This window comes from Onychostruthus taczanowskii, unplaced genomic scaffold (assembly GCF_017590055.1).
Source record: "Onychostruthus taczanowskii isolate IOZ18803 unplaced genomic scaffold, ASM1759005v1 scaffold61, whole genome shotgun sequence".
NCBI classification, from domain to species: domain Eukaryota; kingdom Metazoa; phylum Chordata; class Aves; order Passeriformes; family Passeridae; genus Onychostruthus; species Onychostruthus taczanowskii.
In genome coordinates this window covers 5715875-5737990 of record NW_024503790.1, presented here as the reverse complement: position 1 = coordinate 5737990, position 22116 = coordinate 5715875, and the positions used below count along the sequence as shown (strand labels likewise).

At 53.4% G+C, this 22116-nt stretch overlaps 1 protein-coding gene across 1 annotated transcript in view; it reads left to right on the top strand.

Annotated features, from left to right (window-relative positions):
* Nucleotides 1–22116, top strand: part of AGRN (agrin) — a 104326-nt gene that overhangs the window by 45749 nt on the left and 36461 nt on the right. Inside the window, exons 4-13 of the mRNA XM_041419850.1 lie at nt 146–361; nt 1023–1247; nt 2321–2545; nt 4580–4786; nt 11013–11234; nt 15267–15461; nt 16231–16431; nt 19974–20119; nt 20209–20314; nt 20879–20992. Coding sequence (XP_041275784.1) covers nt 146–361; nt 1023–1247; nt 2321–2545; nt 4580–4786; nt 11013–11234; nt 15267–15461; nt 16231–16431; nt 19974–20119; nt 20209–20314; nt 20879–20992 — 1857 coding nt within the window. The remainder of the gene's footprint in view (nt 1–145; nt 362–1022; nt 1248–2320; nt 2546–4579; nt 4787–11012; nt 11235–15266; nt 15462–16230; nt 16432–19973; nt 20120–20208; nt 20315–20878; nt 20993–22116) is intronic.

Sequence of the window (22116 nt, the reverse complement as noted above, 5' to 3'; positions counted from 1 at the left end):
CCACAGGGTGCCGTGGGATGCTGTGTGGGTTTGGTGACCCCCATGAGTGTGTCCCCGTGCCCATTGGGATGTCCCTGTGTCCATGGGATGTCCCCATGCCCATTGGGATGTCCCTGTGCCCACTGTGATGTCCCTGTGCCCGCAGGGTGCCGGGGCATGCTCTGTGGCTTCGGGGCCGTGTGCGAGCGCAGCCCCTCGGAGCCGGGCCAGGCCTCGTGCGTGTGCAGGAAGGGTCCCTGTGCCCCCGTGGTGGCCCCGGTGTGCGGCTCCGACCACTCCACCTACAGCAACGAGTGCGAGCTGGACAGGGCCCAGTGCAACCAGCAGAGGAGGATCAAGGTGGTCAGCAAGGGACCCTGCGGTGAGTGAGGGACGCTGGCGTGTCCCCAAGGCCGGCAGGGACACCTCGGGGCGTGGCTGGAGGGGTGGGGACAGCGCTGGGGGCACTCTGGGGATCATCAGCGCTGCTTTGGGGGTCAGCAGAGAGTGATAAGGAGGAGAAATGGTGGGGAAATGGTGGAGAAATGATGGGGAAATGGTGAAGGAATGGTGGGAAAATGGTGGAGAAATGATGGCCGCAGGCTGGGCCAGGGACACCAAAGGCTGGGAAGGGACCCCCCAAAGCTCTGCTTTGGGGGTCAGCAAACTGTGAGGAGGAAAAGTGATGGAAAATTGTCCATTACTGCTGGATTGGGGCATTGGGAGGGATGGATTTGGGGGGTATTGGGATAGATTTGGGTTATTCCATGAGAGGAACAGGACATCCCATGCCACGTTGTCACCCGTGTCCCCTCCTCTGTCCCTCAGGCTCCAAGGATCCACTGAAGCTGTGGAAAATTATCCAGAGCTGCTGGATTGGGGCCTTTAGAGGGGTGGATTTGGGGGGTATTGGGATAGATTTGGGTTATTCCATGAGAGGAACAGGACATCCCATGCCACGTTGTCACCCATGCCATGCTCTCACCCGTGCCGTGCTCTCACCCGTGCCGTGCTCTCACCCGTGTCCCCTCTCTGTCCCTCAGGCTCCAAGGACCCCTGTGCAGAGGTGACCTGCAGCTTTGGCAGCACCTGCGTCCCCTTCCCTGACGGCCAGGTGGCCAAGTGCGTGTGCCCCTCGTCGTGCAGCGGCGTCGCCGAGAGCCCCGTGTGCGGCAGCGACGGCCGCGACTACCGCAGCCAGTGCCACCTCAACAAGCACGCCTGTGACAAGCAGGAGAACGTCTTCAAGAAGTTCGATGGCCCCTGCGGTGAGGAGGGCTCCATCTGGGCAGGGAGTGAGCGTGCCACAGGGCTGGCAGTGACTCCGTGGGGCACAAAGATTTGGGGGCTCTTGGGACCATGCAGGGATGGAGCAGAACCTGGGAAGCCCCAATTGGGGCAGGGAGTGACCTTGGGCAGGGAGCAACCGTGCCAGAGGACAAGGAGTGACTCCTTGGGAAACAAAGAAGATTTGGGGGCTCTTGGGGCTGTGCAGGGATGGGGCAGAGTCTGGGAAGCCCCTTTTGGGCAGGGAGTGACCTTGGGCAGGGAGTGACCGTGCCAGAGGACAGGGAGTGACTCCTTGGGAAAACAAAGATTTGGGGGCTCTTGGGACCATGCAGGGATGGAGCAGAACCTGGGGAGCCCCGGTTTGGGCAAGGAGTGACCTTGAGCAGGGAGTGACCGTGCCAAAGGACAGGGAGTGACTTCTTGGGGCACAAAGAAGATTTGGGGGCTCTTAGGGTCATGCAGGGATGGAGCAGATCTTGGGAAGACCCAGTTTGGGCAAGGAATGACCTTGGGACACAAAGATTTGGGGGCTCTTAGGGTCATGCAGGGATGGAGCAGAACCTGGGGAGCCCCGGGTTTGGGCAAGGAGTGACTTCTTGGGACACAAAGAAGATCTGGGGATTCTTGGGGACCCCAAATGGAAGGAGCAGAACCTGGGAGGTCCTGTTTTGGGCAGGGAGTGACCGTAACAGAGGGCAGGGGGTGACCCGGGGCAGGAAAAGAAGATTTGGGGGGCTCTTGGGGCTGTGCAGGGATGGAGCAGATGCCTGGTCCGGGAAGGGGGTGACCCGGGGCAGGGAGTGACCGTGCCAGAGGGCAGGGGGTGACCCGGGGCAGGGGGGGACGGTGCCAGAGGGCAGGGGGTGACCAGGGGCAGGGAGTGACCGTGCCGGAGGGCAGGGGGTGACCCGGGGCAGGGAGTGACGGTGCCGGAGGGCAGGGGGTGACCCGGGGCAGGGAGTGACCGTGCCAGAGGGCAGGGGGTGACCCGGGGCAGGGGGTGACCATGCCGGAGGGCAGGGGGTGACTCCTGCCCCGCGTCGCTGCCCAGACCCGTGCCAGGCCGTGCCGAGCGAGCCGGGCCGCGTGTGCCGGGTGAACCCGCGGACGCGGCGGGCGGAGCTGCTGCCCCGGCCCGAGGGCTGTCCCCCGGGGAGGGACCCGGTGTGCGGCGACGACGGCGTCACCTACGACAGCGAGTGCGCCATGGCGCGCTCCGGGGCCATCCGCGGCATGGACATCCAGAAGGTGCGCTCGGGGCAGTGCCAGCCGCAGGGTGAGTGCCCCTCCTCCTCATCCTCCTCCTCATCCTCCTCCTCCTCATCCTCCTCCTCCTCATCCTCCTCATCCTCCTCATCCTCCTTATCCTCCTCATCCTCCTCCTCCTCCTCATCCTCCTCATCCTCCTCCTCATCCTCATCCTCCTTCTTCTTTCTCCCTTGCTGCCCAAAGAGGCTGCCTAGAACAGAGGCTGGAGGCTGTATTGTATTTAAAATACTAGTAGTTCTTTACTAAATGTATTAATATATTTATTTTTAATATTTTATTTAATGTATTAATATATTAATCGATTAATATACACTACATTAATGCATTATATATTATATAATAATATATTATATTTTATAGTAAAATTTTATTGCTATATATTATTTCAGTATAATACTACTATATATATTATTATATTATAATAATAATATAATATTTCAATATTTTATATACTATATATATTTTATAGTATATATATATTTTATAGTGTATATATATTATATATATATTTTATAATATATAGTATAAATATAGTATATTTATAGTATATTTTATATACTACAATAGAAATTAAATATACTAATATATAATTATAATATATATGAATACAAAAATACATATTATACAATACACTAATTATATTATGTAATATATTATATAAACGAAATCTATGGACATAACTGTATTATAATATAAAATATAGAGATATTAAAATATAGAAATATAAAATATATGGTATATTATATAATGTATTATATAATACATTATATGGATACATATATATAATATATTATATATATGTATCCATATAATGTATTATATAATACATTATATGGATACATATATATAATATATTATATATATGTATCCATATAATGTATTATATAATACATTATATGGATACATATATATAATATATTATATATATGTATCCATATAATGTATTATATAATACATTATATGGATACATATATATAATATATTATATATATGTATCCATATAATGTATTATATAATACATTATATGGATACATATATATAATATATTATATATATGTATCCATATAATGTATTATATAATACATTATATGGATACATATATATAATATATTATATATATGTATCCATATAATGTATTATATAATACATTATATGGATACATATATATAATATATTATATATATAATGTATTATATATAATGTATAAATATATAATGCATAATTATAATGTATAATTAAGTATACTATGTATTATGTATAATTAATATAATTACACTATATATTAATATAAAAAACTAAAGGCAACTGTACAGAACCTGAAAAAAATGCAAGTTAAAACCTAAAGCGTCTGTACAGATGAAAAATATAGAAGTTAAAACTTAAGGCATCAATATAGAACCTGAAAAATATAAAAGTTAAAGCTTAAAGCGTCAGTACATAACCTGAAAAATATGAAAGTTAAAGCTTAAAACATCAGTGCAGAACCTGAAAAACAAAAGTTAAAACTTAAAGCATCAGTACAGAAGCTGAAAAACATAAAAGTTAAAATTTGAAGCATCTGTACAGAACCTGAAAAATATAAAAGTTAAAGCTTAAAACATCAGTGCAGAACCTGAAAAACATAAAATTTGACAGATCTGTACAGAACCTGAAAAACATAAAAGTTAAAACTCAAAGCATCAGTAGAGAACCTGAAAAATAAAAGTTAGAGCTTAAAACATCAGTAGAGAACCTGAAAAACAAAAGTTAAAACTCAAAGCATCAGTACAGAACCTGAAAAACAAAAGTTAAAACTCAAAGCATCAGTACAGAACCTGAAAAACAAAAGTTAAAACTCAAAGCATCAGTACAGAACCTGAAAAACAAAAGTTAAAACTCAAAGCATCAGTACAGAACCTGAAAAACAAAAGTTAAAACTCAAAGCATCGTACAGAACCTGAAAAATATAACAAAACCCCAGTAAAATATTTCAAAACCCCACAAAACCACGCACAAACCCCCTGAAGCATGCCGTGAGCCCCCGTGCCCTGTCCCCCCGCAGACCAGTGCAAGGAGGAGTGCAAGTTCAACGCGGTGTGCCTGAACCGGCGCGGGGCCGCGCGCTGCTCCTGCGAGCGCATCTCCTGCGACGGCGCCTTCCGGCCCCTGTGCGGCCGCGACAGCCGCACCTACGGCAGCGACTGCCAGCGGCGCCGCGCCGAGTGCCTGCAGCAGCAGCACATCCCCGCCCGCCACAGCGGGCCCTGCGGTGAGCGCCGCCACGGGGGCTACGCGGGGTGCTGGGCCCCAGGTTGTCCCGCGGGGGTGGTGTCATGGAGGGGTGGTGGTCACCAGATTGTCCCACGGGGATGGTGTCATGTAGGGATGGTGGGCCCCAAGTTGTTCTGTGGGGTTGGTGTCATGGAGGGATGGCGGGTCCCAAGTTGTCCTGCTTGAGTGGTGGTCCCCAAATTGTCCTGCAGGGATGGTGCCATGTAGGGGTGGTGGGCCCCAAGTTGTCCTGTAAGGGTGGTGTCATGTGGGGATGGTGGTCCCCAAATTGTTCTGTGGCAATGGTGTCATGTAGGGGTGGTGGTCCCCAAATTGGCCCGCGGGGATGGTGTCAGGTAGGGGTGGTGGTGCCCAAGTTGTTCTGTGGGGTTGGTGTCGTGGGGATGGTGGTCCCCAAATTGGCCCGCGGGGATGGTGTCAGGTAGGGGTGGTGGTGCCCAAGTTGTTCTGTGGGGTTGGTGTCGTGGGGATGGTGGTCCCCAAATTGGCCCGCGGGGATGGTGTCAGGTAGGGGTGGTGGTGCCCAAGTTGTTCTGTGGGGTTGGTGTCGTGGGGATGGTGGTCCCCAAATTGTCCTGCAGGGATGGTGCCATGTAGGGGTGCTGGGCCCCAGGTTGTCCCGCGGGGGTGGTGGTCCCCAAATTGGCCCGCGGGGATGGTGTCATGGAGGGGTGGTGGTCACCAGATTGTCCTGTGGGAATGGTGTCATGTGGGGATGGTGGTCCCAAGTTGTCCCGCAGGGATAGTGCCATGTAGGGGTGGTGGTCTCCAAGTTGTCCTGCAGGGGTTGTGGTCCCCAAGTTGTTCTGTGGGGTTGGTGTCGTGGGGATGGTGGTCTCCAAGTTGTCCCGCAGGGATGGTGTCATGTGGGGGTGGTGGTCACCAAGTTGTCCCGCAGGGATGGTGGTCCCCAAATTGTCCTGCGGGGGTGGTGTCATGGAGGGGATGGCGGGTCCCAAGTTGGCCCGCTTGGGTGGTCGTCCTCAAATTGGCCCGCGGGGATGGTGTCATGGAGGGATGGCGGGTCCCAAGTTGGCCCGCTTGGGTGGTCGTCCTCAAATTGGCCCGCGGGGATGGTGTCATGTAGGGATGGTGGTCCCCAAGTTGTCTCTCAGGGATGGTGGTCCCCAAATTGTCCTGCGGGGATGGTGTCATGTAGGGATGGTGGTCCCCAAGTTGTCCCATAGGGATGCCCGCTTGGGTGGTGGTCCTCAAATTGGCCCGCGGGGATGGTGTCATGGAGGGGTGGTGGTCACCAGATTGTCCTGTGGGGATGGTGTCATGTAGGGATGGTGGTCCCCAAATTGTCCTGTGGCAATGGTGTCATGTAGGGATGGTGGTCCCCAAGTTGTCCCATAGGGATGCCAGACCCCAAATTGTCCCGGGGGATGCTGGTCCCTCCTGTCCTGTACAGATGGTGGTCCCCAAATTGTCCCGCAGGGATGTGGGGGTGGTGGTCTCCAAGTTGTCCCACAGGGATGTTGGTCCCCAAATTGTCCTGTGGGGATGGTGTCATGTAGAGATGGTGGTCCCCAAGTTGTCCCGTAGGGGTGGTGGTCCCCAAGTTGTCCTGTAGGGGTGGTGGTCCCCAAGTTGTCCTGTAGGGGTGGTGGTCTCCAAGTTGTCCTGCAAGGGATGTCAGATCCCAAGTTGTCCCAGGGGGATGCTGTCCTGTGGGGATGTTGGTCCCTCCTGTTCTGTAGGGATGGTGGTCCCAAAATTGTCCTGCAGGGATGCTGTCCTATGGGGATGCTGGTCCCCAAATCATCCCGTGGGGATGCTGGTACCCCTCATCCCACAGGGATTCTGGTTCCCCCCTGTCCCACAGGGCTGCTGTCCCATGGGGATGCTGGTCCCACCTGTCCCGTAGGGATGTTGGTCCCCAAATTTTCCTGCAGGGATTCTGGTCCCTCCTGTCCCACAGGGATGCTGGTACCCCTCATCCCACAGAGATTCTGGTCTCCCTCATCCCACAGGGATTCTGGTTCCCCCCTGTCCCACAGGGCTGCTGTCCCATGGGGATGCTGGACCCCAAATTGCCCCGTGGAGGTGTCAGTCCCCAAACTGGGCTGCTGTCCCAGTGGGATGCTGGTCCCCTCTCTCCTGTGGGAATGCCGATCCCCCACCCACCCCTGGCCCTCCCCAGCTGCTCCAGGCATGCTGAGAGGCTGCAGTGGATGCCCACCGAGCATGCCAGGGGCTCAGCCTTGGAGTTCAGCACCTGGAACGTCCCTGTCCCGTGTTTCTGTCCTTCCAGCAGCCCTGCTGTGTGCACGTCTCGCTGTCCTGCTCCCGTCTCTGTCTGCTGTGTGACACAGGGGACACCCACCCGTGTTCCAACCACGTGTCTGTGACCTCCTGCTGCTCTCTGTCCCTCCCCACCACGTTGCCTTCAATCCATGCCCATCCATTGCTCCTCCCGGGGTAGTGCCAGTCTCCAAAGCCCTTCCATGCTCTCCTTTCCATGCCTGCCTGCTTCTCTCCGCCGGGAACTCTTCCCTCTGTGCCCTGTCTGGAGCTCTCACCGTGTCTTTGTCTCGTCTCTAGGAGAAGCTCCCCAATGGACCTTTCTCAGGAGGATGGGATAGGATGGGGCTTTGGATCCTTAGGATGCTGGCAGTGCCCAGGTGTAAGGATCTCCCCCGGGGAGTGAAGGAGGTTAAAGCAGCCCCTGCACTGATTTGGATGAGTTACAAGTTGTTCATTTCGGCTCACTTTGGGGTTTTTCCCACCTCTGGAACTGCTATCCTGTTCTTTTAAGCTGATGTTTGATCAGGTATCAGCTGGGTTGAGCCTCCTGAAGTGCTTGGCAATCAGAATCCCACGCTGGGGATGTGTTTTGTTGGCTTTGTGCTCCTGCTGGAGGCTTTCGAGGCTGCCAGACCCAGCTGCTGGAAAAGAACTTGTCAGGCTCCCAAAATCCCACTCAGAATAATCACAGCTGTTATTTTTAAGCATCCATTTCTCTGTGTTCCTGGTGGGGGAATGGCTGGGAGTCAATTCCCCAAGTTTTCCCTGTGGGGAGGGCTGTGATCCCATGGTGGGGGGATTTTTTGCAGCCCTGGCTCCCTGGGCTCTCTTCAAACCTTCCCCTGTGCCTCCTTGAGAGGCTGCAAATTCCCAAATTTCTGGGATGAGCGGGGAATTCAGGGTGCTCTGAGCGTCAGCCACGCCTCATTTCCGTGGAAAAAGGCCAGGAGCAGCAGGATGAGGTCCTGGTGCACCTGCCATTCCTCTCTCCACCTCCCTCTCCTGGATTTCAGCTCCCTCCCAGCTCCCCTCCCTCCTGCCCAGCACACATCTGCTTCCAGGAGCTGCATCCTGGTGGGACAGGAGCAAAAAACGGGGGAATGAATCAAAACCACGGCTCTGTCTGCCAAAACTGGGGTTGCAGAGTGCCTGTGACAGCTCCAGGCAGTCCTGGAGCCCATCCCCAGGAGGTGTGAGCAGATTTTTTTAGCCCTGTCAGCTCTGGAGAGGAGAAGGAAGAGCTCTGAGCTCAGAGCTGGGGAGCTCATCCCTGCCTGGGAGCTGTGGGAATGCAGAGCTGGGGAAGGGCTTGGCAGCATTTTAACCCCTCACAAGCACCTGCCTGACAAACCCTGAGCTCTCCTGCCTTTTCCAGCAGCCAGGCCAGGGAGGCAAAGCCAAACAAAACCATCCAAGCCAGGAAAAGAGAAGAAAGTGATTAGAAGAACAATTGACAAATACATCACACAGGAATTTCCATTTTGCAGCTGGCTGTTAAGAGCTTGCTTGTTTTGTTTGTTTGTTTGTTTGTTTTCAGCTCAGGTCCTCATTCAAAAACAAGTTTTGCAATTTCAATTGGTAAAATAATAATTCTTTATAAGCATTCATCATCAAATTTCTTGGTTTGAATCCTTCTGGGTGCTGCAGCTGAGAAAGAAGGGATGGGATGAGGCTGACCTGGCCAGGAGTGAAGGAAAGAAGGAAGGTGTCTGTAGCTGCATCTGTCTTTTCCTCTCTCTGCTGTCCTCTCTTTCTCTCTCTCTCTCTTTCCTGTTTCGTCTGTGTCTTGTGTTTTACAGTGTTGCCTGTGTGGAGGAAGGAATTCTGTCCTGGCACCACCCTCCTGCTCCCTGCCCGGACACCTCTGCTGGGAGCTCGCCTCTGTCCCTCCTCCAGGGCCTCTCCTGGCTCCTCTCACTGCTCCCACCTGTCTCTGGCTTGGCCTGAGAGCCCCCCAGGATGGAGAGCTTGCCCTGGGGTTTGTCCCATCCCTGGCCCCAAACCCTGCTGGAGTGGAAATTGCTCTTGCCCGATGCTCGCTGTGCCCTCCAGGCAAAGGAGAGTGGGAGCAGAGGTGGGTGCTGGAGCCCCCCGCTCCTCAGCCAGCCCCCCACCCCGGGCTGCTGCATCACTCTGGACTGCTCCTGGTTGATTTTTCCCTCTCCTTCTGCTCCCAACTAACCCCCCCTGGCTTCCCCCAGCTCCTCCTTCCCGGAGCGCTGCCCCAGCTGTGCTGCCCCAGCTGTGCTGCCCCAGCTGTGCTGTGTGTCCTGCTTGTCCCCTGTCCTAGCCCAGGGACAGGAGCTCCCCAGGGCTCCCAGCTCGCTCTGCCAGGCTCAGAGGAGCTCCTTCTGCTCAGAATTGGCTCTTCCCTGGGAGTATTTCCCAGTGGAATCAGCGTCTCTGTGTGGGGGGGACAGGGTTATGGCACAAAAAAAGGAAACAAACATGGGGGCAGCACCCCAGGGAGCAATTCCTGGTCCTTGGGAAGAGCTCAGAGCTGCAGAGAAGTTGGGGACAGAGCTGTGTCCTTGTGCCTGAAGTTGGGGACAGAGCTGTGTCCTTGTGCCTGAGCTGAAGTTGGGGACAGAGCTGTGTCCTTGTGCCTGAAGTTGGGGACAGAGCTGTGTCCTTGTGCCTGAGCTGTCCCCTCCCCTGCTCCTTTGCAGACCCTTGGCTCCAGGCTGGGACTAGGTAGGTGGATCCTGATCCAGGCCCTTCCTGGCTGCCTGGCACAGGAGTGCCACAGAGGTGCCACCGCTGTGCTGGTGGCAGGGGAGGTGCCCAGGGCCACTGCAGAGGGACCTTCCCCAGCTCTGCCTCGCTGCCAGGGCTGCGCTGTGTCTGCTCTTGCTCCGTCTCCTCCAGGCTGCATTGTCTGTCCCCACCTGTGTCCTTGTCCTGTGTCCTTGTCACTGTCCAGCACGGGTGAAACCCGTGGTGTCCTTTCCTTGTCCCAGAGGGTCACTGGGCAGTGCTGGCCCTGTCCCCAGCAGCATGGCCACTCCTTCCTCAGCTCCTGGGTGCGTTCTTGGTTGGGAGAATGGGATGTCCCTGCCAGCAGGGAGTGGGACACGGCCTCTGCTGGCTGCTGGCACTTTGTCACCGCTGGGTACCCCCCAGGGGAGGTGCCACTGGGCTGGGGCTGGACATCCAGAGGGAATTCCCAACCCTGGGTTGAGGGAAGGCCACGGGATGTCCCCATCCTGCCCCACAGCAGCTCCCTGGGAAGAGGAGGGAGGAGGATGGAGTGGGGGATGAGCAGCGTGGTGGAGCCCAGCGTGTCCTTCCCAGCCAGCTCCTCCTGGGGAGCCCCAGGAGCTTTTTGGGGAGCAGTGTGGATCCCAGGGAAGGGAGTTTTCATGGAGCAGTGTGGATCCCAAGAAAAGGAGCTTTTCATGGAGCAGTGTGGATCCCAGGGAAGGGAACTTTTTGGGGAGCAGCGTGGATCCCAGGGAAGGGAACTTTTTGGGGAGCAGTGTGGATCCCAGGGAAGGGAGCTTTTTGGGGAGCAGCGTGGATCCCAGGGAAAACAGCTTTTGGGGAGCAGTGTGGATCTCAGGGAAAGGAGCTTCCCAGGGAGCAGTGTGGATCCCAGGGAAGGGAACTTTTTGGGGAGCAGCGTGAATCCCAGGGAAGGGAGCTTTTTGGGAAATAGTGTGGATCCCAGGGAAGGGAGTCCTCCCTGTGGGAGCCCTGTGGAAGGTTCTGCCAGTGCTGCTGCTGCTCCCGCGTGCGGGCAGGGGACAAGGTGACAATCCTGTTCCCGTGCCTGCTGCCCATCCCTCACCTCTGCCACGCACGGGGCCGTGCTGAGCCGGGCATGGCGGGCTGGCACGGAGGGCACAGAGCCCAGCAGCTCGTTCAGCCCCCGCGGGACGCTGGCCCGTCCTGCCCCGCTCCGTGCCAGCGCCCGCCCGAGCCGCCCGCGCCTGTCCCTGTCCCCTCCGCAGACCTGGGCGCGCCCAGCCCCTGCCTGAGCGTGGAGTGCTCCTTCGGGGCCACGTGCGTGGTGAAGAACCAGGAGGCCGTGTGCGAGTGCCAGCAGCAGTGCCAGGGCCGCTACGACCCCGTGTGCGGCACCGACCAGCGCACCTACGGCAACGCCTGCGAGCTGCACGCCATGGCCTGCCTGCTGCAGAGGGACATCGGCCTGCGCCACAAGGGGCCCTGCGGTGAGACGGGGCTGGGGGGGGCTGTGTCCTCAAAAGGGACATTGGGGTCAGGGACAAGGGGCCTTGTGGTGAGATTTGGGCTGGGATTGTGCTGGTGGTGGCTGTGTCCTCAAAAGGGACATTGGGATCAGGGTGAGACATGGCTGGATTGGGAAGGCTGTGGCCTCAAAAGGGACATTGGGGTCAGGGTGAGACATGGCTGGATTGGGAGGGCTGTGTCCTCAAAAGGGACATTTGGGTCAGTGAGACATGGCTGGGCTTGAATGGTGGTGGTGGCGGCAGATGTGTCCTCAAAAGGGACATTGGGGTCAGGGACAAGGGGCCTTGTGGTGAGATTTGGGCTGGGATTGTGCTGGTGGTGGCTGTGTCCTCAAAAGGGACATTGGGATCAGGGTGAGACATGGCTGGATTGGGAAGGCTGTGGCCTCAAAAGGGACATTGGGGTCAGGGACAAGGGACCTTGTGGTGAGACATGGGGCTGGGAGGTGGCTGTGTCCTCAGAAGGGACATTGGGGTCAGGTACAAGGGGCCTTGTGGTGAGATTTGGGCTGGGATTGTGCTGGTGGTGGCTGTGTCCTCAAAAGGGACATTGGGGTCAGGGACAAGGGGCCTTGTGGTGAGATTTGGGCTGGGATTGTGCTGGTGGTGGCTGTGTCCTCAAAAGGGACATTGGGGTCAGGGTGAGACATGGCTGGATTGGGAGGGCTGTGTCCTCAAAAGGGACATTTGGGTCAGTGAGACATGGCTGGGCTTGAATGGTGGTGGTGGCGGCAGATGTGTCCTCAAAAGGGACATTGGGGTCAGGGACAAGGGACCTTGTGGTGAGACATGGGGCTGGGAGGTGGCTGTGTCCTCAGAAGGGACATTGGGGTCAGGTACAAGGGGCCTTGTGGTGAGATTTGGGCTGGGATTGTGCTGGTGGTGGCTGTGTCCTCAAAAGGGACATTGGGGTCAGGGTGAGACATGGCTGGGCTTGGGGAGGGCCGTGTCCTCAAAAGGGACATTGGGGTCAGGGACAAGGGGCCCTGTGGTGAGACATGGGGCTGGGAGGTGGCTGTGTCCTCAAAAGGGACATTGGGGTCAGGGTGAGACATGGCTGGGTTGAGGGGTGGTGGTGGTGGTGGCTGTGTCCTCAAAGGGACATCAGGGCCCTGATGTGACATTTGGGCTGGGATTGTGCTGGTGGTGGTGGCTGTGTCCTCAAAGGGACATCAGGGTGAAAAACAAGGGGCCCTGATGTGAGATTTGGGCTGGGATTGTGGTCCTGTTGGTTGTGTCCTCAAAGGGACATCATGGTCAGGGACAAGGGGCCCTGCGGTGAGATTTGGGGTTTATTGTTGTTGTGTTGTTGTGTTGTTGTGTTGTGGTTTTGTTGATTTTGTGTTGTTGCTTTGTTGTTGTTTTGTTGTTCTTGTTGGCCCGTGTCCTTCAGAGGGACACCAGGGTCAAGCACAAGGGGCCCCGTGGTGGGATTTGGGGTTTGTTGTTGTTTGTTTTGTTGTTGTTTTCATGTTGTTTTGTTGTTCTTGTCCCCTTCAGAGGGACACCAGGGTCAAGCACAAGGGGCCCTGTGGTGGGATTTGGGCTGGGATTGTTGTTTTGGTTTTGTTGTTGTTGTTGTTGGCCTTTGTCCTCAAAAGGGACACCAGGGTGAAGGACAAAGGATGTGATGAGATTTGGGCAGGGGATTATTTTGTGGTTGTTAAAAGAAAAACCTCCAGGCCGGGATAAAAACCTCCAGGCCAGGATGAAAACATCCAGACTGGGATAAAAACCTGGTTGGGATAAAAACCTCCTGGTTGGAATAAAAACCTCCAGGCCAGGATTAAAAACACCAGTCCAGGATAAAAACCAGGATAAAAACCTCCAGACCAGGATGAAAACCTCCAGGCCAGAATAAAAACCTCCAGACCAGAATAAAAATCTCTAGGCCAGGATAAAAAACACCAGTCCAGGATAAAAACCAGGATAAAAACCACCAGACTAGGATAAAGACTATCAGGCCAGGATAAAGACCACCAGGCCAGGATGAAAACCAGGATAAAAACCACCAGACCAAGACAAAAACCACCAGACCAGGATAAAAACCTCCAGACCAGAATAAAAACCAGGATAAAAACCACCAGGTCAGGATAAAAACCAGGATAAAAACCACCAGACCAAGACAAAAACCACCAGACCAGGATAAAAACCTCCAGACCAGAATAAAAACCAGGATAAAAACCACCAGGCCAGGATAAAGACCACCAGGCCAGGATAAAAACCAGGATAAAAACCTCCAGACCAGGATAAAAACCTGCAGACCAGAATAAAAACCTCCAGGCCAGCAGCAGGAGCCGAGCAGGGGGTTGGTGCCTCCTCCTCCCCCATGCCAAGGCAGCAGCTGCTGTGTGCAAGAAAAAAGCAGGAAAAGCACCTTGGAGCCAAATTCCTGCTGAAATGACTGGCAGGGAGGGAGGGGAGGTGTTGGGAGGAGAGGATGAATCAGTGAATACCCAGGAGTCAGGGGATGTGCTTGCTGCTGTCTCCTGCGAGGAGGGAGAGCTGCTTGGAGAGGCTTTTTTTTTTTTTTCTTTTTACAAAATCAAGGTTTTTCTGTGCTCCCAGAAAAAAAAAAAAACCTAATATGAACCTTAATGTGAAGCTCAGAACTACACAGGAAAGCAGCACGGAATCTGAAAATTAGAAAAGATAAAACCTGAGGCATCAGTGCAGAATGTGAAAAATAGAAAAGCCAAAACCTTTAGAGGCTCAACAAGGTCTTTATCTTTTCAAGTCTCTATTGTAAATATTTCCTAATAATAAGGAAAAATCTAATAATATTATATAAATACCGATATAAAAATATAAATGTAGAAAAATATAGTAGTAGTATATATTACCTAATATTGTAATATTTCCTAATAATGCCTAATAATAGGTGTTTAATAACAGACAAGTGGGGAGGTTGCCAGACAATCTGCCTGCCTCATCCCTGGAAGCATCCGGGCTGAAGAGCAGAAGCTGTCCCTCAGAAATGAGCTTTACCTCCAACCCAGACCACTTATATATAAATATAATAAAATAGAATAGTAATATTATAATATAATATATAATAGAATAAAAATATAAGAATATTTTCTAATAATAGGTATTTAATAACAGATAGTGGGGGGGTTACCCAGACAAAGCCTGCCTCATCCCTGGAAGTGCCCAGGTTGAGCAGCCCTCAAAAACGAGCTTTACCTCCAACCCAGACAATTTATATATAAATACAATAAATATAATAATATCATAATAATGCAATATAATAATATTTCCTAATAATATGTATTTAATAAGAGATAAGTGGGGAGGTTATCAGTCAATCTGTGCCTGCCTCATCCCTGGAAGCACCCAGGTTGAGCAGCCCTCAAAAACGAGCTTCACCTCCAACCCAGACCACTTATATGTAAATATTATAATATAATAATAATAATAATAATAATAAAATTTCCTAAGAATACCTAATACTATGCATTTAATAAGAGATAATTGGGGAGGTTATCAGTCAGTCTGTGCCTGCCTCATCCCTGGAAGCGCCCCACTTGAAGAGCCCTCAAAAACGAGCTTTACCTCCAACCCAGACAACTTATATATAAATATAATAAAATATAATCATATCATAATATAATAATATAATATAATACTAATACCTAATAATATGTATTTAATAAGAGATAAGTGGGGAGGTTATCAGTCAATCTCTGCCTGCCTCATCCCTGGAAGCGCCGCAGTTGAAGAGCCCTCAAAAATGAGCTTTGCCTCCAACCTAGACCACTTATATATAAATAATATAATATAATAATATTATATAAGAATAATTCCTAATAATACCTAATAATATATATTAATAAGAGATAACTGGGGAGGTTATCAGTCAATCTGTGCCTGCCTCATCCCTGGGAGGACCCCACTTGAAGAGCCCTCAAAGACGAGCTTTACCTCAGCCCATCCCACCCCAAGCGATCCAGCGGCTCTGCCCTGACGCGGAGCTCTGCCCTCGCCCTGCAGAGCGCTGCGGGAAGTGCCAGTTCGGTGCCATCTGCGAGGCGGAGAGCGGGCGCTGCGTGTGCCCCACCGAGTGCGTGCCCTCGGCGCAGCCCGTCTGCGGCACCGACGGCAACACCTACGGCAGCGAGTGCGAGCTGCACGTCCGGGCCTGCACCCAGCAGAAGAACATCCTGGTGGCTGCCCAGGGCCACTGCAGTGAGTGCCACAATGTCCCCTTTGTCCCCTTTGTGCCCCGCGTGTGTCGCCACTGCTCCACGGTGTTCGCGCGGCGCTCGCACGCCCTGCCTGAGTGGTTTTTCCTTTTACCTGGGGGATAATTGGGTACTTCCAGGCTCTCCAGCAGCTTTGGTTTGGTTTCCCCCCCTCGCTGGAAGTGCCCCCCGTGTTATTTGTCTGAGGCAAGCAGAGAAATTGGATTAATGTCCATGGGGCCGGGGCAGGAATTAGGCTAAAAATGTGTTAACAGCCAGCAGCAGAAGTGAGAGCAGAGCTGTGTTTGATCCTCTCCCTCCCCTCCATCCCCTGGGGTCAATTCCTCTTTGTTCCTGCTTTCCTCCCCACTCCCCAGCTCGGGGAGCTGTCTGGGCTAATTTCTTAATGAATTAAAAGCCCTGCTCGGCTCCTTTATTATTACAAAAGCTGCAATGATGATTTGAGCCTCATGCAAACCTGTCCAGCTGGGCTGAGATTCCCCAAGAATTTGGGGGAGGATGGCTGAGGGTGGCAGCTGCCTCCTAGAATAAATGATTAAATGAGATTTTTTTCCTCCAGAAAGAGCTGCTGGGAATCCAAAATACTCAGTGTGGGCACCCAGTTTGCACAGATTAAATAAGGAATAACAACAACAAATTAATAACGGATTAATAACGAATTAATAACGGTGATGCTCCCAGCTCTGTGACAAAACCCTGGTGGCCACGGGAGCCGCTCAGGGTGGCTGAGTGTGTCCCTCCCTGTGCCCCAGAGTCGTGTGGCAGCTCCGTGTGCTCCTTTGGCAGCCGCTGCGTGGGTGGGCAGTGCCTGTGCCCGCGCTGCGAGCGCCAGCCCCCGGCCCCGGTGTGCGGCACCGACGGCGTCACCTACCACAGCCCCTGCCAGCTGCAGGTGGCCTCGTGCCAGCTGCAGAAGAGCATCGAGGTGGCCAGGATGGGACCCTGTGAGGATGGTACGTTGGTCCTGCTTCTCCGTGGGGCGGGGGAAAGGGAGGAAGGAGCGAGGGGAGCTTCTCTTGCTGTGCCCTGTCAGACCCCAGACCCCTCAGAGCAGGGGGTTCTGTGCCAGCCACGCTTCTCTGCTGCCCCTCTGTGTCCTGTGAGACCCAAAAAACCCCTCAGAGCAGTGGGTTCTGTGCCAGCCATGCTTCTCTGCTGCCCCTCTGTGCCCTGGGAGACCCTAAAAACCCCTCAGAGCAACGGGTTCTGTGCCAGCCATGCTTCTCTGGTGCCCCTCTGTGTCCTGTGAGACCCCAAAAACCCCTCAAAACATGCCCTTTTGTGCCCTGTGAGACCCCAAAAACCCCTCAGAGCAGTGGGTTCTGTGCCAGCCATGCTTCTCTGCTGCCCCTCTGTGCCCTTTGAGACCCTAAAAACCCCTCAGAGCAGTGGGTTCTGTGCCAGCCATGCTTCTCTGCTGCCCCTCTGTGCACTCTGAGACCCCAGACCCCTCAAAACATGCCCTTTTGTGCCCTGTGAGACCCCAAAAACCCCTCAGAGCAGTGGGTTCTGTGCCAGCCATGCTTCTCTGCTGCCCCTCTGTGCCCTGGGAGACCCCAAAAACCCCTCAGAGCAGCGGGTTCTGTGCCAGCCATGCTTCTCTGGTGCCCCTCTGTGACCTGTGAGACACCAAAGCCCCTAAAACAGCAGGTCCTGTGCCAGGCACGCTTCTCTGCTGCCCCTCTATGCCCTGTGAGACCCCCAAACCCCCCCTAAACAGCAGGTCCTAAACAGCAGATGCCAATCATGCTTCTCTGGTGGCCCTCCCTGCCCTGTGAGACCCCAAAAAGCCCCCAGAGCAGCATCTCCTATGTCAGTCACACTTCCTCTGTGCCCTGTGAGACCCCAGACCCCCCAAAACAGCAGGTCCTGTGCCAGCCACGCTTCTCTGCAGCCCCTCTATGCCCTGTGAGACCCCTCTGTGCCCTGTGAGACCCCAGTCCTGTGCCAGCCCCCTTGTAATTCCAGCCCCCATTCCGCTGTCCCATTTTTTTCCAGTTCTATCCAAACTACTTTGGGCATTTCCAGAGATCCAGGGGCAGCCACAGCTTCTCTGGGCACCCTGTGCCAGGGCCTGCCTGCCCTCACTGGGAGGAATTTTTTCCCCATATCCCACCTCAATTTCTTGGGTTTCAGTTTGAAGCCATTCCCCTTTGTCCTGTCTCTGCATCCTGTGTAAATTTAACCTTTTTTTCCCCTATATCCCACCTAAATTTCCTGGTTTTCAGTTTGAAGCCAATCTCCCTTGTCCTGTATCTGCATCCTGTGTAAATTTAACCTTTTTTTCCCCTATATCCCACCTAAATTTCCTGGTTTTCAGTTTGAAGCCAATCTCCCTTGTCCTGTCTCTGCATCCCATGTAAATTTTCCCTCTCCGTGCCATCCCTGGCCCCTGGCAGGTGTTTGGGACCAGATGATTTTTAAGTTTTCTTCCAACTCAGCCCATCCCACGTCTCTGTTGCCTCAGCAGAGCTCCGGGGAAGGTTTTGGGGTCGGCTCTGCCTTGCTTGGTGAGCCTAAAAATAAAGAACCTGCCGAGTTTTCCCACTCAGGGGAAAGCTGTGGGCTCCTGCTGGCACAGGGAGGGAGCTGAGCTTGCCTGGCACTCGTTGGGGAGGACGTCAGAGGCAGAGGGGAAAAGGCAGAGCAGGGTGTTTGATCACAGCCCTGCTCGGGGGATTTCAGGTTGCTGTCCCTCCACAGGCAGAGCCTGAATAATTCTGTGTGTAATGCCAAAGCCCAGCCTTTGATCACACCATAAAAAGGGCCAGGTTCCCCCTTCCCCCATCCCTTTTCCCCTTCCAGCAGCCTTTGAAATCAGCCACGTCTCTGCTGCTGCTGCTGCTGCTGCTGCAGCTCATCCTGCAGAGCTCCAGGGGCTTCAATCCTCTCCCAGCCCCAAATCCCAGCCCCAAATCCCAGCCCTCCCCCAGCTCCACGTCACCCACAAGCTCCCTGTGCATGGTTTGGGGTGTTTAATTGGGATTTTGGGTCCTGCATAAATGGGAATTAGGTTCCTGTATAACTGGGATTTAGGGTCCTGTACAACTGGGATTTTGGCTCCTGTTTGTTTGGGATTTTGGGTCCTGCACAATTGGGATTTAGATTTCTGTCTGGTTGGGATTTTGGTTTCCATCTGGGATTTTGGTTTCTGTCTGTTTGGGATTTAGGTTCCTATATAACTGGGATTTTAGTTCCTGAATAACTGGGATTTAGTTTCCTGTATAACTGGGATTTTAGTTCCTGAATAACTGGGATTTAGGTTCCTGTATAACTGGGATTTTAGTTCCTGAATAACTGGGATTTAGTTTCCTGTATAACTGGGATTTTAGTTCCTGAATAACTGGGATTTAGTTTCCTGTATAACTGGGATTTTAGTTCCTGAATAACTGGGATTTAGTTTCCTGTATAACTGGGATTTTAGTTCCTGAATAACTGGGATTTAGTTTCCTGTATAACTGGGATTTTAGTTCCTGAATAACTGGGATTTAGTTTCCTGTATAACTGGGATTTTAGTTCCTGAATAACTGGGATTTAGTTTCCTGTATAACTGGGATTGAATAACTGGGATTTTGACTCCAGTTTATTTGGGATTTTTGTTCCTGTCTATTTGGGATTTAGGTTCCTATATAACTGGTATTTTAGTTCCTGAATAACTGGGATTTAGGTTCTTGTATAACTGGGATTTTGGCTCCTGTTTATTTGGGATTTTGGGTCCTGCACAGTTGGGATTTGGGTTCCTGGATCAGAGCATGGAGTGGAACTGTCACCAAAGCGGGTGGCAGCTGGCCCTGCTGGCAGCTGGGTGACACGGGGCTCCTGGGTTGGCTCCTGTGGGGCAGGAGGGGCTGGGCCACCTGCTGGAGCCCCTCTGCAGTTGGATTGTCCACCCCCCTCTGTGGGGCAGGATTTTGGGGCTGAAAGGTGAAATTTGGGGTTTGAAGCAGTGCAGCTCCGGGCATGTCCCCAGACCAGGACAGGGCTTTGTCCCCATCCCCTGCACATGCCCCCCCCAAATGTCACCGTGGCCATCCTTGTAGGAATGTGCCTCCTGTTGATGGAGTGACCAAATTATTCTTTGTCTGCTTAAAAAGGCAAAAAGCCCAGAAGTTTCTCTCCTCAGTTTGGTAAAAAGAAACCTCGTAAGACCTCTGAGGTCACCTCAGACCTGGGGCTGTCAGATTGGACAGAGACCAAGAAGTCCCACCTAAGTAATTCACCAAAAAAAGAAGAGAACAAAGGAAATAATCACTTTTGTGGGGCGTTTTATCAAGAGGAAGAACCTCTTACCCGTAATTTACAGAGGAAAACAGAGTTTTCTCTGTAAAAGCTTTGCTACTTTACCTTTTATTAAACCTTTCTCTATTTCCAACACAACCTCCAAACCCATCCTCCTAATTTCATACCAAGTAGCAGAGAACTATATCTCAAGAGTTCCTCTTCAAGCTCATCCCACCAAGCTGCAGGCACAACCCCCTTCCCTCCTTGTCCCCAGAGTGTGGCTCGGGGGGCTCCGGCTCGGGGGACGGCGGCGAGTGCGAGCAGGAGCGGTGCCGGCAGTTCGGGGGCTGGTGGGACGAGGACGCCGAGGACGAGCCCTGCGTGTGTGACTTCACCTGCGTGGCCGTGCCCCGCAGCCCGGTGAGCCCTGCCCTCGCGCCGTGTCCCCCGCCCGGGTGGCACAGCCGTGCCAGGGGCTGCCCTGAGCTGTGCCCTCGCCCTGCTGGCAGGTGTGCGGCTCTGACGGCGTCACCTACACCAACGAGTGCCAGCTGAAGAAGACGCGGTGTGAGAAACGCCAGGAGCTCTTTGTGGCCAGCCAGGGAGCCTGTCGGGGTGAGTGCCCTGGGGAGGCCACTCCCGCATGGGTGTGTCCCCTGGGGAGGCCTCTCCCGCATGGGTGTGTCCCCTGGGGAGGCCTCTCCCCCTCTGGGTGTGTCCCCTGAGAGAGGCCACTCCCCCTCTGGGTGTGTCCCCTGGGGAGGCCACTCCCCCATGGGTGTGTCCCCTGAGAGAGGCCACTCCCCCTCTGGGTGTGTCCCCTGGGGAGGCCACTCCCCCATGGGTGTGTCCCCTGATGCCACTCCCCCTCTGGGTGTGTCCCTGGGTGTGTCCCCTGAGGGTGGCCACTCCCCCTCTGGGTGTGTCCCTGGGTGTGTCCCCTGAGGGAGGCCACTCCCCCTGCTGTCTGTGTCCCCAGCTGTGTCCCCAGCCATGTCCCCAGTGTCCTTTCCCTGGGAATGAGCAGGAATTGCCCTCAGGAGCCACACCCCTGTCCCTGTGCTCTGCTGTCCCCTGTCCCCTGGCCACCATCTCCCAGCATCTCCAGGAGGATTTGTGGGAATGCTGCCGCATCCCGGGTGCCAGCGTGACCTTTGTGTCCCTGTGTCCCCCCCGCAGGCCTGGCCACCACCCCGCCACCCCTGCTGGTGGTGCACTGCAGCCAGACCGTCTACGGCTGCTGCCCCGACAACGTCACCCTGGCGCTGGGCGTGGGAGCAGCCGGGTGTCCCAGTGAGTGCCACCTCTGGGGACGCCAGGGGACCCTCAGGGGGGCTGGAGGAGCAGCTGGAGGGAGGATTTGGGGTCCCCAGGTGAAGCTGGACGCTCCCCAGCTGTAGGATTGTGGGATGTTCACGTTGGAAAAGCTCTCCTGAGTGTCAGCACTGCTGTGGTCGCCACAAAGTCCTGTCCCCAAGTGCCACGTGCACGGGGTTTTGAGCATCTCCAGGGGTGGTGGTTCCATCGCTTCCCTGGGCAGCCCATTCCAAACCTGACCACTCTTCCAGGGAACAAATCTTCCCAAATATCCAACCTGAACCTCCCCTGGTGCAGCTTTCCCTCTGCTCCTGTCCCTTGTCCCCTGGGAGAAGGGACTGACCCCTCCTGCCCCACAACCTCCCACTGCTGGTGATCCTCCCATCCTTCCTGGAGGGAAAACAGCTGGATAATTGGGGAAAAACATCTGGATAATGGAGGAAAGCAGCTGGATAATGGGGGAAAAGTAGCTGGATAGTGGGGGGAAACACAGCTGGATAACAGGGGAAAAGCAGCTGGATAATGGGGGGAAAACATCTGGATAATGGAGGAAAGTAGCTGGATGATGGGGAAAACACAGCTGGATAATGGGGTGAAAACAGCTGGGTAATGGGGGAAAGCAGCTGGATAGTGGGGGGAAACACAGCTGGATAATGGGGGAAAAACATCTGGATAATAGAGGAAAGCAGCTGGATAATGGGGGAAAAGTAGCTGGATAGTGGGGGGAAACACAGCTGGATAGTGGGGGAAACACAGCTGGATAGTGGGGGAAACACAGCTGGATGATGGAGGGAAAACAGCTGGATAATTGAGATCGCCCCAGCTGTAGGATTGTGGGATGTTCACGTTGGAAAAGCTCTCCTGAGTGGCAGCACTGCTGTGGTCGCCACAAAGTCCTGTCCCCAAGTGCCACGTGCACGGGGTTTTGAGCATCTCCAGGGGTGGTGGTTCCATCGCTTCCCTGGGCAGCCCATTCCAAACCTGACCACTCTTCCAGGGAACAAATCTTCCCAAATATCCAACCTGAACCTCCCCTGGTGCAGCTTTCCCTCTGCTCCTGTCCCTTGTCCCCTGGGAGAAGGGACTGACCCCTCCTGCCC